Source organism: Urocampus carinirostris, chromosome 6, assembly GCF_059441175.1.
Source record: "Urocampus carinirostris isolate Australia breed hairy pipefish chromosome 6, RoL_Ucar_1.0, whole genome shotgun sequence".
In the NCBI taxonomy this organism is placed as follows: Eukaryota; Metazoa; Chordata; class Actinopteri; order Syngnathiformes; family Syngnathidae; genus Urocampus; species Urocampus carinirostris.
In genome coordinates this window covers 16,734,411-16,752,655 of record NC_142354.1, presented here as the reverse complement: position 1 = coordinate 16,752,655, position 18,245 = coordinate 16,734,411, and the positions used below count along the sequence as shown (strand labels likewise).

The window sequence follows — 18,245 nt, the reverse complement described above, 5'->3', positions numbered from 1 at the left end:
GATATCTGAAAAATCACATTCAAACGTGTATTTTGTGGCCTCCGTTGTATTAAAATGAGAAATTGGCGAATATGCTATAACACTGGGCGCAAGATCGCATTTTTGGAAACCACTTGAGCATCTTCCCCCTGCAAAATGTGGTTGTATTCTAGTTGTTATTGGTTTAAAGTTTAGTTACTCAAAACAAGGAGGGAAGACAAGTATTCTGAACTTGAAAGGAGGACATAGAGAGCAGCCAAACCCTAGATCAGAGATTCCAACTTGTAATAAAGGCCCTTTTGTTTTATTAAATCTACAAGGTTACAAGAGCAGATCCGCCTTAAAGTGTATGGATGTCAGAGAACAGCACGTGATTGGCTGAGAGTGACAATGATGTAAACAGTTGATTATAGTCAAAACAACAAACAACAGAGCACAATAATAAAAATATCGAACTGGCACACTCTGCAATCTCCTTTGCAGACTTATCAATGAGCAACAGGGACAGGTACAGTGAAACTCTATTTTGGGATGGTATATTATCTGTATATCACCTAGTATAGGTGAATAAGTGTCTACGGACCCACAGACAAGACCACAACCAGAATGTCTAAAGACTGATGCACTTTTGCACCGCATTCCAAAACGAGGGACGGTCTTACCGCATCTGAAGCATGCCAGTAAGGTTTGCATACAACCACCTTCACCTTTGGGCCTCCTCCAGTGCGGTATTTCCTGCATCAGGGCTAAGCTTGGAAACCATCCTTCGTTTTTGCCAGGTCCAGAACACAAAGACGCCAGGAACCCTCTTAGCGTTTTGCGAAGGAGGCCTGTCGCACAGGTAGATTCCCGAGTTGCAGAGGGAGCCGGCCCTGCGCCGCTGCAGAGAATTAAACCGGATTGTAGAGAGCCGAGCAGAGAAATTATGGTCCAAGGTGACTTTGTGATCAGGTTCCAGGGAGCAGGACCAAATCTGCAGCTCAGGGCTGTGTGAGCTTGTGGGGGTTTTGGAGTATCAAAGGAGCTTCGGTCTATGATGCATGTTAATTTTTCGCCGCTCTAGTCGCATGTTTAATTTTTAGGCCCTGAAAATGAAAACTATTGTATATTAAAAGACTACCGTCCCTTTTCAATGTGAATATCAAATTTACATTCAAATAAGTATAAAAACGGGTGTATAGTCTATACAACAGGGGTGAGTCATTGGCAGAACTGGGTTTAAAAAATGGCAAACGAGCCGGGACATAAAAGTATTAAGGATTTTATTTGTTGTATAGACAGATGTACCATATTTTCGGACCATAGGGCATTGCTCTTTTCCACACCGGATGTGCTTGAATCCAAAACACCATGGTGACGACTGGATACATTGTTAATGCCCTTTGAGAGAAATGAGTCCATGTTTTTGCCAACATTACTCATAAAAAACACAACAGGAGCAAATGGGAAGATTAACAGTACTTCGTTGCAGTCAGATTATTTCTATTTCACTTGAATAACCAGGGTTGGGTAGGGTTACTTTAACTGGATTACTTTCAATTACTTTTGGATTACTCCAATACCAAATATGCTAATAAAAGACAAAAGAAACTAAATATGAATAAAATTATTACATTTTGTGCAGGCTTGGGGAGTAACGGAATACATGGAACGGCAAAAATGATGTTGGCAAGCTGTTTGGATTTATTTTCATTTTGTTTCTATCGCATTTTATGTTCGTTTTGCCAGGTATCAAAGAGATCAAAGCCAGGAGAGAAAGCTTAACACGTGTTGTGAGTCATAATTTTATTCAAATTTGGTTTCTTTTGTCTTTTATTAGCATATTTGGTATTGGAGTAATGCAAAAGTAATTGAAAGTAATCAAGTTAAAGTAACCCTAACCCACCCTGTGAATAACACATCGAAATTGAACAGGAGTAGAAGTTATCTATCAAAAACAGAACACATCTCTTTCCATATTGTCAATGTCAGCTCACTGAAGTTTCCTTTAATCCTCGAGAAACGATAACAAGCCAATGCAATTCGGTACATTACCGTGACAATCACCAATGACAACAACATAAAACGACACGTCTGTGTTGCAATATGGTACTAGTCTCCACTGTATGGTTGCTCTGGCGCTGTTGTCTCGAAATATAGGGCTCCCATTTAGCGCAAGAGGCCCTTACTTTCGTTTTCTTTCAGCGCGGTAGTAAATATGTGCAGCCAAAGGTGTTGACGTAAAATTCCCCATGGGGTTGGTAACAGGTATGCACCAGGCTTAAAATGTATGGACGTCATTTTTAGGGCTGTCTAAGCATGCGGTTTTAAATCGGTTGTGGCTCGTATGAAGACAACATTGAGTTCTTCAATTTTAGCATGCAGCCCTTAATCCGGTGCGCTCTGTAGTCGGGTATTTATGGTATGAGTAATGCTTATTCAATGTAAACATGGTACAGGCGCTTCCCTGTTTACGAACTTTCGACTTATTAAAAACGGTAGATACACGCATTTTTTTTCGGGATGTCGAAAAATATTCGGACATTGCTGTAAGTTAGATTTAGTATTGTGTGAACCTTTTTCAAGTACAGAACATTACTGTGGCGCTGTGAGAGCTCGCCCAGCATCCACCCCTGAGAAAAAATCCGCTTCCTCTTCCTAGTTCGTGTGTAAATATACTGAACTGTATCTCCAGCATGCTAAGAACTTTGACATTTTTATTGTTTAATATCTCATGCATCCATTCAATATGGTTGGTGTAAAGTGTAATGAAGTTTCTTTTGATATGAAAGTGGAATAAGAAAGCTTGATGTGGTTGAGAAAATGGATCGCTTTTTTGGCCACTTTTTACCACGGAGGAGGAAGTCGACAAACTCTTGAAGCTCATCTTCCAAAAGTAAGTTAAACTCAACTTTATCTTTATAGATCATATCATTTTATTAAATGTTTTTTTTTTGTACAAAACAGTACAGGCTACTTATACAAGCCTTAAACATACTTATATAAACCTTAAACATACAAAATATAGCACTGAAGCAACTTACAAACAAATTCAACTTTCGTCCTTAAGTAGGGCAGTGTCTGTACATACAATTTGTACAGTTATCAAGTAAATAAATACTGTTAGATGAATCTAAAATATTCCTTATGCTAACAATTATCGACAAAGATATGTTACAGAAGAGTGTATGTACTATTATGATCTTTGTCATCATCATCATCGTGAGGCGTTCACGAAGTGAAAGACAAAAGCGAAATGTCAAAGTTGAGTCGTTTTTTTAGTGGCCGGAATGATGAAATACCTCCTCGCTCTTCTTGGATGTCAAAAGTGGGGGAAGGAAGTTAAAGTGAACATAAAAGAGGGCCGGGGTGAGAGGATGAGGTCATAGGTGAAGTGGCTCTGCGGGATGGAGAAAGTTGGGAGGGGGGCAGTTTTTGTGGAAGCCAAGGGTGGGCGAGGCAGCTGTTTGTCTGGCCCAGTTGGAGTTTGGATGGTTCCGACCTGCCAGCACGCTCCACTTCATCCCAATAGGAGCCACTTGACTGCGACCGTGCATTGCATTTAAAAACATTTAATGTTAATATGATAACATCCAACCAAGTACTTGCATTCAACTCCAACATATCTTACATACATTTGCAGGTGTATAGCATACATTAGTTTGTATTGTTGTTGATTGCTAGGCTATTTGACAAACACTTGGATTTTTTTCCATTACTTTATGTTATAGAATACAGACGCTTCCCTACTTACGACCATTCGAAAACTATCCGGACATTGCTGTAAGTTAGATTTTGTATGGTCTGCAACTTTTTCAGAGTAGAGGACATTACTGTAGAGCTTCTTTCTGCCGCTACCGACGTGTGGCGCTGTGAGAGGTCACCTATCATCCACCCCGAAGAAGAAATCCGCTTCCTCTTCCTAGTTCATGTGTAAACATTCTAAACTGTATCTCCAGCGCCAACTTTGCCTTTTTTACTGTTTAATATCTCGTGCATCTATTCAATATGGTTGGGGTAAAGTGTAAAAAAGAGGCGAGCTGTTTCTTTTGAAATGAAAGTGGAATAAGAAAGCTTGATGCGGTTGAGAAAATGGTTGGATCATTTTTTTTGGGTCATTTTTTACCACGAATGAGGAAGTCGCCTAACTCTTGAACCTCATCTTCCAAAAGTAAGTTAAACTTAACTTTATTCATCGTTATAGAGCATATTATTTTCTTAAATGTTTATTTTTAGTACAAGTCAATACAGGTTACTTATACAAGCCTTAAACATACTTATATTGACATTAAACATACAAAATATAGCACTGAAGCAACTTACCAACAAATTCAACTTACGATCGTCGGGAACCTATCTCGTTCATAAGTAGAGCAGCGTCTGTATTCTGTTGTTTTGCACACCATTTTTATGTCCAAGACTTTAACAATGCATTTAAAAAAAAAAATCAATCCTTTTTTTTAAATATTGTTGCATGCTACCCTATTTGAAATAAAATGCATGCGGTCCGAAGAAACAAACATCAGTTTTTCAAACGTTAAAAGCGATAAACATCAGTTGATTAAAACCGTTTGTTTTCAAACTATGTTGCAGAGCTTATCTCAGGGACATTTGACAGCATCGAAAATGCTCTTGAGCCTGCAGACTTCTTCTTGGCTCTTGGAGTCAGAAGTAGACCGGCATTTGTATTTATTTTTGTACAATTCCGGAGTATGCTCATTAAATCATGTATTTCTCACCGTACCCATTTTTCATGTGTTTATTATAGTTTGCCACATCATTAAATCAACTTCATACCTAATTTAAGAAAAAATGAATTATCTGATTAATCGACTAATGTTTCAAAAGTCTGTGTCAAGTCGACTATTAAAACAGTGGTTAGTTGCAGCGCTAATCCCATGTAGGCCTTTTTTGAAACCAGTTTATGTGTATGTTTGTCCGTACAAAAAGAGGCACCCCTTCTTCTTGAATCCCAAAAAAGTCTGCAAGTGTAAGTCCCCTTGAAAGTGTCCCCTGTGGAAGGACTGTTTAAAAAGGGACGCCCCCCTCTTTGTGCCCAGTGTTCTGGTTGGCGTACGGAGGGTCTTTTGTCCCCCTCTTTCATGTGCGCTCACAATGGGCCGACCCGTTTGAAACACAACAGTAGATGAACTGCGCTGACAGTGTATTAAAGTCTGATGAATTGCCTGTGCGAGGCATAGATCAATGTCCTTCAACCCCCCGAGCACGCAGCCAAGGCCGGGCCTTGTCTCGGCTAAATGGAACAGGTTGCCGGCTCCTTTCACCAGCTCCGATTATATTCGTGTTTTGTTGAAGCAGAAGCCTTTTTTAAATGTGTAAATCTTTCTAAAGAACTCCTCCTACTTTTTTTTCGCCTTTTTTTGAGGGGAGGGGGCAGGGGATTTCTTTCAGGGTCTGATATTGTGAGCTGCTTATTTTAAGACTGCTGTCTGTCTAGACTGGAGTAAGAGGTGCTTCGTCTTTGACTTTCTAAACAGTAGTCACTATTTGCGCATCAACTTTGTATTATTAACAGTGTTTGCTGCATTACTGAATAAAAGTAATTAGTTACTTCATTTAAAATGTGATTCAGTTACCCCCCGGATTAAGGACGCCAAAAAGTAGTGCGTTATTTTGAAATAGAGGTGGGATCTTAAGTCTGAGCCTGATCATAGCTTGACGCAAAATCCTGGTCGGGCATAAAACGTCGATCATTGCATTTGGTTTCGGCCGGGCAGGGCTCCCCTCCTGTAGACTTTTTCTCTTTTAATTATCCACCCGTCATTGTTTTTCGTTTCTTTTTCTTCATTCCACGCGGTATTCGGATTCAGTCCCCAGCGCACCCCGTGTCCCCGTTAGGCAGTGCTAATTTTTCAACCTATCTCTCTATATATCGAAGCTATATCCGCCTATTGGCAGGTGGCTGGAGTCAAAAACACACTCACATTCACGAAACATTTATTCCACTCCCTACTTCCCAACCTGACACCAAACAGTAAGCTACAGAGCACAACAAGGGGTGAGTTGCTGTGCCATGCAACACTATCAGCAGAGAGGTTCGACTGCATACACTGGTTTACCCCCTCCGCATCATATGGTTCGATCCCACCTTGGCCCCACTGGCCCAAGCAGGCCACCTGGGAGTTCAGTTTCGCCAGTTTAAAGCTGCATCGATATCAGTCATTCTTTACTATCCTTCGCCATTCACATCTATCCCTAACACACACTCTCGCATCGATTAAATGGACAGACTTCACATCGAAAGCACATTTAACCCCATCCATTCAACCTGCCATTTTATTTTCCACCACAACACACCCACTAAATCTACAAGTTTAAAAAAGTGCATGTTTTTTCAGAGTTCAAGTATATTTAAATCAATATATATATATATTTTATGTTAAGGAGGCGCTAAACCACACACTCTGTCCCTTTTAAGAACATAAAGCACAAACCATGAAACTTTAAGAATGATGTAAAAATGATGACATTGTTTTGAACTTATGTTTAAGATATTAAGGTTATCTTCATATAAGTTTGGATGACTTCTGAATAAAACCAAAAGTTGTGTATTACAATTTTGAAAAATATTTGTGACGAATATGTCATGAGCGGTAATATTTGTTCAGATTGGTCACAAGACGGATTAATTAAAATGAAAAAGAAATCTGATCATTTGTCTTTGTCCTCGTCTTCAGGTGTGGTTCAGCAACAGGCGAGCCAGATGGCGTAAACAGGCCGGGGCCAACCAGCTAGCTGCCTTTAACCACTTGCTCCCTGGCGGATTCCCACCGACTGGCATGCCCACTTTACCAACGTACCAACTCCCGGAATCGAGCTATGCTGGAACAGCATTATCGCAGGGTGAGTGAGTTCTGATGTTAGATTTTAAGATTTTACCTTCCGTATGCGCCAAATATCGCCAATACAGACCAAAAGTGTTGCCTTAAAAATATATAAACTTGTTTTGTAGACGGGTTTATAGCCATAGCTTGGTAAAAAAAACTAATTGTACAAAGGAGGAAATAATTTTACCCCCCCCAAAAAACTATGGTGAAGTCTTTACTTTTTACCCTTACTGAAATGAAATGCGGGTGTTTATATATATATATATATATACACACACATAATTAAATACAAGCGTGATGCGGAGGGGGTAAACCAGTGTATGCTGTTAAGCTTCTCCGCTGATAAGGGGTTGTATGGAACTGCAACTCACCCGTTGTTGGGCTGTGCAGCCTAATGTTTGGTGTCAGGATGGGAAGAGCGAAGTGGAGTAATCGGATAGAGGGTGAGAAGAGAGAAAAAAGAGAGAAAAGAGATGAAAAAAAGACAAGAAAGAGGGAGAAAGAGGAAAAAAAAGAGAGAGACTCAGAAAGAGAGAAAGTAATATAACTCCAGTTGCTTTTTGAGTGGTGCTTGGCTTTGTCAATATCAAGTAGACTGCAACTCATTTTTCTCTTTTGTTTCTCTGGGTGTTGTTAGGCCCTTATCCTGCCCACGGGCTGCACATTTTACACCCGTGATCTAAATAATCCCATAAATGAACACCTTTTCTGGTGGCACAATGACTTTTCAATGTTGTACAAGAGAATTGAACCTCGAAGTTATGGAATCCCCCTAAAATGATGAGTGTCTGATCTATAGAGAAAAAAAATGCACTGGATTAATACTGTCCATATGTCCCCTCCCTATTTCTCAGAGGGTAGTACCTTGCACAGACCTCAGCCCTTGCCCCCGTCCTCCATGCACCAGGGGGGCCTGGGTGACAGCAGCTCAGCCTATGGCCTTTCGTCCAACCGCCACAGCTTCTCCAGCTACTCCGACTCCTTCATGAGCCCTTCGGCCTCCGGAAACCACATGAACGCCGTCGGGAATGGGCTTTCCCCGCAGGTCGGTTCTCTTCTCCGCCCCATCTTCCTTGCAAGAATGATTGATGTTGATAATGTTTTTGAATGCAGTGTTGGGCACTTTACTGAAAAACAGTAGTTGGTTACGGTAACTAGTTAATTCGTTTACAAAATAACTAACCCAGTAAACCCAAAGAATACTTACACCCAAAAATAGCACGTCACTCTGAACGTGCCTATCTAGTTACAAATTACAATATATCCTCCAACAGAGGCCAACCCTCTAAAACTGTTATTAAAATAGCCACATAATAAAAGAAATTAAAGCATACATGTACACCAACCTGTGGAAGCAGTGAACCCTTCATACCTAGCTTGTGCAATCTTGAGAGTTTTGCAAACACTTTGCCGAGACACCCCATATCCATTTTGACTCTGGGCATCAAAAAACTCGGGGATCTACTTCTCCATTTCTGGGTACTGTCCAGGACGACCCCTTAAAGTGTATTTAAAATAGCTACATAATAAAAGAAATGAAAGAATACGTGTACACCAACCTGTGGAAACAGTGAACTCTTCATACCTTGCTTGTGCAATCCTGAGAGTTTTGCAAACACTTTGCTGAGGTACCCCATATCCATTTTGTCTCTGGGCTTTGAACAACTCGAGGATCTACTTCTCCATTTCTGGGTACTTTCCAAGACGTTTTCTTTTTCTCTCCAGGCATGGCATCTTGCAAAAAAATACTTTTTCAAATACAAAGACCCAAAAATCAGCACAGTTTTACCATAAGTCCTGTGCTTAAAATTGCCCCATTAATTTCCTGTTAGTTTGTTATTTCTCCCTAAGCTACACTGGTGACATGCAACCAATTTGCGCATATAACCTGACACCCTGATTTCAGTACTTATTATTATTTTCGTAAATTTGACTTTAAAATGAATACATACACTAGGGGGATTATTTTTAAATGCATCCTCAGCCCACTCGTACTGTGTTTACGACAGCGCCATCCATATTTAGTTGTATTTCTTTATTTTTAGTTTCAACTCTGAATTTGAAGGAGTTAAATCTTAATATAGCATATATACCGGAACTTTTCACCTTTTAGCATTAATGGTATATTTTTTGCTTTTTAAATGTGTTGCTTACATCACAAAATTCCCTTGGGGAATTGTTCTTTGCAGAGCGTGGGATGTATTTGGCAACGTAAATGAAGCAAGTGTACTCAATAATGAGAGGACACTTTAAATAATTGATCATATTGATGGCGTAGTGGAGCAACATGGTAATGCGCCAAATAGAAAAGTTGAGTTACAAAATGTTATTTACAACTCGTTAACAAGAAAAGTAATTGCTTTCCAGGAAAATGTTTCTTAGTCAGTCCCAACACTGATTCCACACTGATTGATTGAGGTAAGCATATACAGAAGGGAGAATATCTACATGGAGATAAATCCAACGTCCTCGTACTGTGCACCGTAACTGTATTCAGTTGTACTTTGTATGTGAATATATACAGACCCACCTTTAAATTAATGTTGCTGGCAGAACATGAGAGATACAGGACAGTTCAGCTGTTAGAGGATATTTTGATAGGGGATCTGCATTTAAAGAGTATCGTAATAATGCTATAATTCACCATGTAGTAATAACAGTAGAGTTACATACAACATGTTAATAATAACGCGTTACTGCTCTTAAAGTGATTGCTTTCCTGGAATGTGTTCCTTTCTTATGCATTAGTCCCAGTAATATTTGTATACTGATTGATATAAATATAGTCGGTCATGAGGATATCTACATGAAGAGAAATTCAGCATCATCTTACTGTACTTGGGATGGCGCCACCATAACTGTATTCAGTTGCACTTTGTATGTGAGTATAAAGTGGCCTATCTTTTAATCAATGATTCTGGCAGAATGTAAAAGATGCAGGAGTGCTTAACAGTTGGAAGGTGGTTATAATGCATGACCTGAATTATATGAGTAGCAGAATAATGCAGTAACGCACCATGTAGTAATAACAGTAGTCTTACATACAACATGTTATCAATTACGTGTTAAGTACTTGTTACCGTGAAAAGTAAATCCGTTCCTGGAATGTGTTCCTTTCTAATGCATTAGTCCCAGCACTATTTGTATACCATTTGATTTAAGTATATACGGTAGGGAGGATGTCTTCATGAGGAGAAATTCACCGGCCTCCTACTGTGCTTGCGATGGCGCTACCATAACTGTGTTCAGTTGTTCTTTGTATATGAATATAAACAGGCCCGGCCCACCTTTCAATCAATGTTGTTTGCAGAACGTAAGAGATGCAGGAGAAGACTGTAATGCGTGACTTGAATTTAATAAGTAGCAGAAAAATGCAGTACCGCACCATGTAGTAATAACAGTAGAGTTACATACAACATGTTATCAATCACGCGTTAAGTACTTGTTACCGTGAAATGTAAATCAATTTCTGGATTGTGTTCGTTTCTAATGCATTAGTCCCAGCACTCTTTGTCTACTGTTTGATTTAAGTATATGCGGTAGGGAGGATATCCACATGAGGAGAAATTCACCGTCCTCGTACTGTGCTTGCGATGGCGCTACCGTGAATGTATTCAGTTGTACTTTTTATATGAATATAAAAAGGCCTATCTTTCAATCAAGGATACTGGCAAAATGTTTTTAGCAGTTTGATGGGGGTTATAATGGGTGATTTGAGTTTAATAAGTACCAGAATAATGCAGTAACGCACCATGTAGTAATAAGAGTAGAGTTACATACAACATGTTATTAATCACATGTTACAGTACTTGTTACCAAGATAAGTAATTGCGTTCCAAGATTGGTTCCTTTGTAACATAATTGTCTCAACACTGATACGGTAGGGAGGATATCTACATGAGGAGAAATTCAGCCTCCCCGTTATGTGCTTGAGAGGGCGCCATCATAACTGTATTCAATTATACTTTGTATGTGATATGAATATAAAAAGGCCCATTTTTCAATCAATGATGCGTGACCTGAATTTAATGAGTCGGTGAATAATGCAGTAACAAGAGTAGACTTACAAAATATTATTAACCATGCATTGAAATACTCGTTACAGAGAAAAGTAATTGCGTTCCTTAACCATGTGTTAGTCCCCAAACCGATTGCATGGGAGTGCAATTAAAAATTTTCGACGGCGGAGCTAGCGACGCGGGCTTTTATGCGAGGCCTTCCAAAGCGCCTGGATTTATTTCAGTGTCTCCAAATTACTACATTGGTAAAACAATTGGATTAACATCAACAAATTAAAATTCATCTTGATAGTAGACGGCGAGCCGCTCCAAACAGGCACTTCCCTGGGACGCCTAAATCCTGAGCGTCGTAGCCAGAACACGCACAGATGAAATAATTAGCTCGAGCTTAAAAATGTAGACCCGTAATCTTCTTGCTGTAATTGTCTGCAGCTCCAAGACTCCAGTTTCTATTTTTCAACCCCCATTATTTCATTTATGTTTTGTTTTCAAGCTTAGCTGAGAAGTTGGTCGCTATTTTTACCGTTTTAATCCATTGCGGCCCTTGCAAAGAGAAGTGAAGCACCTATGCGGTTAGGCAGAAGGAAGGAAAGCTAATGAGATAGTTCTGGGTCTGGTGAGTGGGAAAATTAATTCATCAGTGCCATAGACGTATTTTTACGTAATTTATGGGTGGGGGGGTTTGCGCATTGCAGAAAAAAAATATTACCCCCTTTTTTTAATCATACCATAATAGATAACTTAAAATTTAGGTTATTCATATGCGTATTCATACGTGTATTTTAAGCCTAGATTTAAACAGTTCCACTGACGTTCAAAATCGAATCTCAGGGGGAAGAGCATTCCACAGCACCGGGGCCGGGATGGAGAATGATCTGGAACCAGCTGATTTTTTCTTGGCTCTTGGGATCACAAGTAGACCAGCATTTTCAGAGCGAAGGGCTGGACCGGAACACAGGGAGATATTAAATCGGAAAGATATGAGGGAGCAAGTCCATGCATGATTTTGTAAACTACCAAGAGAACCTTAAAATCACATCTTAAGCTAACAGGGAGCCAATGCAGGTTAGCTAAAATTGGGGTAATGTGATCAAACTTTCTTGTCTTAGTTAAAAGCCTTGCTGCAGCATTTTTTACCAACTGAAGGCTCTCGAATTATTCGCTTTTTAACCGAGGTTACACAAAAGCCGGGCGTTAACCTCTTCGGGCGTGGCGGTCTATCACGAGCTTTAAGCGGCAAAGAAACCATTTGTAAATGATGCAAATCGTTTGTACGGACTGAATTATACACAATTACCCATCGCGACTGGCCAGACTTGCCCACCCTCAACGACAAGATGCGGTTAACAGGCAGAAAATAAGATTGAAATGGTGTGTAAAGAGTTGAAAATGAATTTCAATGCCGCATTTGTCCACAATTACCCCCGTCGTTCACGTGTGTTTTATTTGAGTCAACCCCCACCCGCCCCGCCATTCCCCCAACCCCTTTTAAAATATTTCTCAAAGCAGATTCTTGGTATTACTGTTCTTTTCCTTTTTTTAAGAAGAAAGAATTAAGGATTTTGTGACAAAAAAGAGATTTTCTCTCCTGCTGGAGCGACGGAGGAGGATAACACGGCGGCTCATGCGGCGCGTTTGATTGTTAAACGTGGCACGGGGGGCTTTAGCTGCTAATGCTCCCGCTGCTAAACCTAAGGAAAAACACCAGAGTCATTAGAAATTCAATCTACAAATTATATATATATATATATATATATATATATATATATATATATATATATATGGAAAGATAGATTTTTCGACTGATGTGTTATTTATAAACTGATTATACATTTTTATTCAGCAATATTTAGCACTCAAAACAACCCCAAAAAAATGTATCTCTTATATCACATTTCAAGGCATACAGGCCAAAAGTGGCCCATGAAAAGTTTTACTCTGGCCCGAGATAATCTTGACTCATTACGTCGCCAGACACCAGGAATTATTGTGTATTTTTTTCACTGTACAATACTTTTTCTTTGAGGATTTTATTTTCATCACAACATCTGTCAAGAATCAGAACAGGATCAGGACCCAAACGTGTGACGTTCTCACACAAGCCTTTTATTTTATGGGAAATGGGGAGTAATGCACATTAGACAGCGGTCTGGCGTGGAAAGACAGGAAGCCAGAGACCGACGAGATCGATTCCAATTGCCCGAGGTGACATTGGACAAATGGAGTCGATACAGGACGGGACAGACAGACCGGATAGATAAAGAAACAGGATATCAAAAATGAACGGGAACGAAAACTGGAGAGAATTATAAACAGGACCAAAATAGACGGGAACGAAACTGCAAACCGATATTAAACAGGACAAAACTAAACGGGAACAACACCGGACTGGAAATACCAACAAGAAAACAGGGCCGAGTTAGAACCCAAGTCTTGCGAGGCAGAGGTTCGTTGACGGACTGACAAAGTAAGAGAGCGCACTGAGCTTAAAAAGACGGAAAGCCAATCTGTTAATGAGCCGCAGATGGCGGCACGCGGGTGGGGCCAATTGGGCACCATGGCAACTGTGACACTTTCTTCTTGTCCCCCCCTATATTTGTGTGCATATTTGTTTTTGTGTGTGGAGGGGTAATTAGAGGAGTTGGTCGAGGATTCCTGCTCTTTAGAATAACTTTATAAATCTTTGACCATTCCCGTGTATTTTCAACTCCTAGCTTATTCAAGTAGTCAGAGTAGAATAGTAAGTATAGAATATCATCAAATCAGTATTTTGTAAAAAAAAACATAATATATATATATATATATATATATATATTTTTTTTTCTTTTTTGTAGGGGCTGAAGTGGTTATTGGGTAAATTGTTGTGTATGGTTAATAGATTTTTGCACTTTCACTCCATATTTTGAAAAGAAATAACCCAGATGAATAGATTACATAAAGATGTTATTTGTATCATTTAATAATAATAATAATAATTTCCTTGTATTGTCATTCTGTGTAACAATGTACACAGAACGAAATGTCGATTGCACCTGACCCGTTGTAGCGAGCCGATGCAGCCGCAGCCAACAGAGGGCGCCGCCGACCACTTTTTAAGTCTTAGGAATGACTCGGCCGGGGCGCGAACCACTGACCTCCCAGTCTCAAAGCGGGCGCCTTACCATCTAGGCTACTGAGCTTAACCAACATTTGCTAAATAGTAAATATAGGGGACTTATTATGGTTGGACAATAGCAGCCAGTATCTCTGAGGCAGCTTTTAGCATCAATCTTTTCAGTTTAAAAAAAAAAAAGAAAAAGTAAATAAATAAACACACCACAAAAAAAAAACATTTGGAGTATTGAGCACATATTTAGCTTTACCAGTTATGTGTTAGCTTTAGTATCGCCGTTGCATTAGGGTCGCTAGCTGCGACTGACCCAACTAGCAGCTAGCATTGTTTAATTAGCTGACGTCATAGACGGTGTCGCTAGCTTTATTAACGTTAGCAATTAGCATTGACAATTAGCATTGGCAACTAACAATGCTCAGTTAAAACGTTGGAAAAATGTAAAATTGATGCACTGCAACCTTCTACCTCATTAGCAGATAATTAGTCTATAAAAATCATATAAAATTGTACTCTGCTGCCACTTACTGATATGAATAAATCTTACTTGTCTGATCACTGAATGGAAGCTAATATACTGAACAAAATAATGTGTTTTTTGAAGAGATAAAATTGGGCAATTTCCTACGCCACACACAACATAGTCTCACGGCACACTAGTTGAAAAACACTGCGTTCATTTCTAGATTATTTAAACTGGAAGTAAACAATGAACTAATGAAAACTTTATTTCGAACATGATTAAAAAATACAAACAATGACTCAACAACAAAAGTAATGTTAACATAACATGTTCGAAAAGGGGTAGTGAGAAGCAGACGCTTATTTTCCCTACCTTTTCATCTTCCCTATTAATTACATTTTACAGATAGCTCTTCTTGTGTCTAATGTAACAAAATCTCACAGATATAAATATTACATAAGTCAGATATCAATAATTATAATAATAACAATAGTCACATATTTTATACACTAATCATCGTAGTACCCATCTATTAACTTATATTGCTCCTAGTCACTAAATATCACTGCGACACCAATGATAATAACATCAATAGCAATAATAACAGTTATGATTTAATAATAGTAACAATAACAATAAAGGTTAACTCTTGTTGTAAACGCAGTATTTCCAATCTTTAGAATCACTCATACGCCATTTTCTTCATCTCTGTATTCTGCCAGAAATGTTTTTTTTGTATTTATATCTGAACAGTAGTTGGACATTGTTTGATCTCGTCTTGTAGATTGTTCCAAAGTTTGACTCCACACACAGGCACACACATACTTTTCCTGGTAGTTCTCACCTTTGGGATTTTGAATTTACTACAGGCCCTTGAGTTATAATTTCCCTCTTTCCATTTTTGTTGACCTTAAATAGCAGTTGTGAATTGAAAAATTGTGAAAATGTTAAATCTTTTCATTGACAAGAGATGTAAGCTTTGTTTTAAAAAAGAATTACTGCCTCAAAATATTGGAGCATACCGATTCAAATTAAATGTTTTTGACCTTGGCAGAGGTATTTGTTCTACAAAGCTTTAACAGTTTTTCACTTATCTTTCGGAGCGCCGATTTCACCGGATGTTTTGATGTGTCACGCCACGCGGCGTTCCCATCAGTCTCCCAGCATGGGACCCAGACGTTCCCACTGGCATCGGAATCGAAGTTAGCGCCGACGGTTTCTCGGCGTTCTGACTTGCGCGCCAATATGAACACACCACCGGTTGGTGCAGCTGGCTCGCAATTAAACACATTAGCACATGTTACAAATTCAGTGCATCCGTCTGGTTTTTGTACTCTTGATTGGGAAAACACATGAAGGGCGATTCATTAGAATGGGAGAGTATTGTTGTCACGGTAAACACGCCAGTTGCAGAGTCTTGCTATATGGACCTTTGCTGAAAAAACAACAACAATAAAACTTCTGTTTGTTAGCAAATGGGCTCCGGGGGCACACCGCCAAGTTAGTAATGGAATCCTGCAGCGTTAGTGAGGCCCAACTGGAGCCCTGCATCCTTCTCAATCTAGTAACCTGTACAGACAGAGCTGGGTTTTTTTGCCATTGCAGCCGATTAAAAAAAGGAAAAGCATTTGCTTTTTTCATAATGGAAATGTGTTTGGGTGCTTGAAGGGGTTTGGGCTAGCTGTGCATGGCTGGCCAACAAAAGTAACACGGCAGGCAGCGTACGTTTTTTTTCTCCCATTTTTAGGAAGTAGTATAAATTCAAATTGTGTAGTTGGCTTGAGACACAATTTCGCACATTTGTTGAAGTAGCCCTTCTGGATCTAAAATCCCTCGGTTTTGATGGACAGCAACACCTAGCACAATACAGAAGAAAACAACTGCTGCATACATGAAATTCAGCAGAATAAAAACCTTCAGTTTTGAGAACTGAATATTTTTTGGGGGATCGCCGAAGGTTTTTTAAAACCTACGATAGGTATAATACTTCTGCAATTTCCTGACTCTAAGCCACTGTTTGTTTGCTACCTTTTAAACACTCTAGCGCATTATTTTTTAAGGAAAATGTCAAGCTGCTCTATTCATGCAAAATACAACACAAAACACACTAAACGTACAAAACACAGCTGAACACATTTATGACGCCCTTTGAGAGAAATTAGTCTATGTTTTTGCCAACATTACTCATATAATAAATAACAGGAGTTAATTCAATATTTCCACTATAATCCAAAACTGTTTTGTTGACATAACTGTCCTTTATTTTGTTTACACTGAGCGTGGTTCTCCTGAAAGGCACACAGAAAGAAAATTATTTCTTTTTCTGATGATTATCATCATTTTTTATGACATTCTCAAGCCATTTCAACTCTTTCACCCACAAATGAAGTCTGCAATTTATACATCCGAATTGAACAGCAGCTATGGTCCCCTAGGACCGGGCCCTTAGGGACCATAGAGTTGTTACATTGGTGAAGGACATATCACTAGTAGCCAGGTTCCACTGCGGCCTTGATGAAGGAAGTCGACAAAGTTGGAAGACAAGAAACTTTTTTACGAAAGTATTTTGGAATGGCTAGGTCGTGTGTGTTTATGGAGAAGGCCTTTGGGCTGTGTGAGTGGGCAGGGCCCTCGCACACATACGAGCACATACACACTGGTACACGGGATCAGAGGCGGCACTCACCCCTGCCTCCCTTTGATCCGTGTCCCGAGGCCTACCCGCCTGCCCGCCTGCACCGCCTGCACCGAAGCACACTGACACCGTGCTCACCAACGACTTCCCACAACTGTCTGAGCGAGATAAGCCAGGGGAGACTCCAAAACTGAGCTGCTTCTCTTCCATTAGCCTACCAAAGCGCTTTGCTAAAAAAAAACGGTATGAATTATTTTTAAGAGCTCTTGTCGCTGCCAAAAAAATGGAGAGAAGGGGGGAGTGTACGGAACAATCTGGCTGCGTTTTGCCTGACTTCCAACAAGCAGTGTTGGGTGCGTTACTGAAAAAAAAGGAGTAACAGTTCCCCGTTACTTCATTTAAAAAGTAATTCTGTCACTTTTTAGATTGCTGAAGTATCTATCTAGTTACAAATTTCCGTACATACTTGCATTATAACTTGAGGGGCTGTAGTAAATTCAAAATCCTAAAGGTGAAAACAACCAGGAAAAGTATGTGTGTGTCTGTGATCATCACATAATCACATGTGTGAAGAAATAGAAGAAAACATGTACACCTACCATGTACAAGCAGTAAACCCTTCATATTCTTTGGGCTTGTACAATCTTCAGAGACACTATCTATTTTCTCGCTGGGCTTTGATACACTTGAAGATTTCTTTCTCCATTTCTCTGTACTGACAAAAACCTTTTTATTTCTCCAGGCGTTGTGTATTGCAAAAAATAATTTTATAAATAAAAATACCAAAAGTCTGCACTCTATAACCATACATTCTGTGCTCAAGTTGGCCTCATTGATTTACTGTTATCTTTTTCTTGTATGAGCCACGCCCCCTCCCCAAGCACTTCCTACCTACTGGTGACACATAACCAAATACATGCATAAAAACTGACCCCCTGAGTTTATAATTGTAAATATCGGAACCAAAAACGAATTTGAATGCATTTATAAAAATAAAAAAGAAACTTTTTGAAAAGGTAAAATGAATAAAATTAGATTACTAAGTTAAACTTTAATTTCTGTGCAGTTGTTTTTCTCTTCTTACCTTTGGGGCCCATGGCCGATCACGCACCCATTTGCTTAAGACTGCCATCTGCCTGGCTATGGATGCAGCCAGAGGTTGGGCCTGCACAGCTCAGCCCTAACATGGGGGTGTAACACAGGAGAGAGATAA

At 39.5% G+C, this 18,245-nt stretch overlaps 1 protein-coding gene across 3 annotated transcripts in view; it reads left to right on the top strand.

The window, feature by feature from the left end:
• pax7a (paired box 7a) overlaps positions 1–18,245 on the top strand; it is a 113,152-nt gene that overhangs the window by 58,474 nt on the left and 36,433 nt on the right. For all 3 annotated transcript variants that reach the window (XM_088338063.1, XM_088338064.1, XM_088338061.1), the window contains 2 exons: positions 6,657–6,822; positions 7,661–7,851. In XM_088338063.1, the coding sequence (XP_088194189.1) occupies positions 6,657–6,822; positions 7,661–7,851 (357 nt within the window). The remainder of the gene's footprint in view (positions 1–6,656; positions 6,823–7,660; positions 7,852–18,245) is intronic.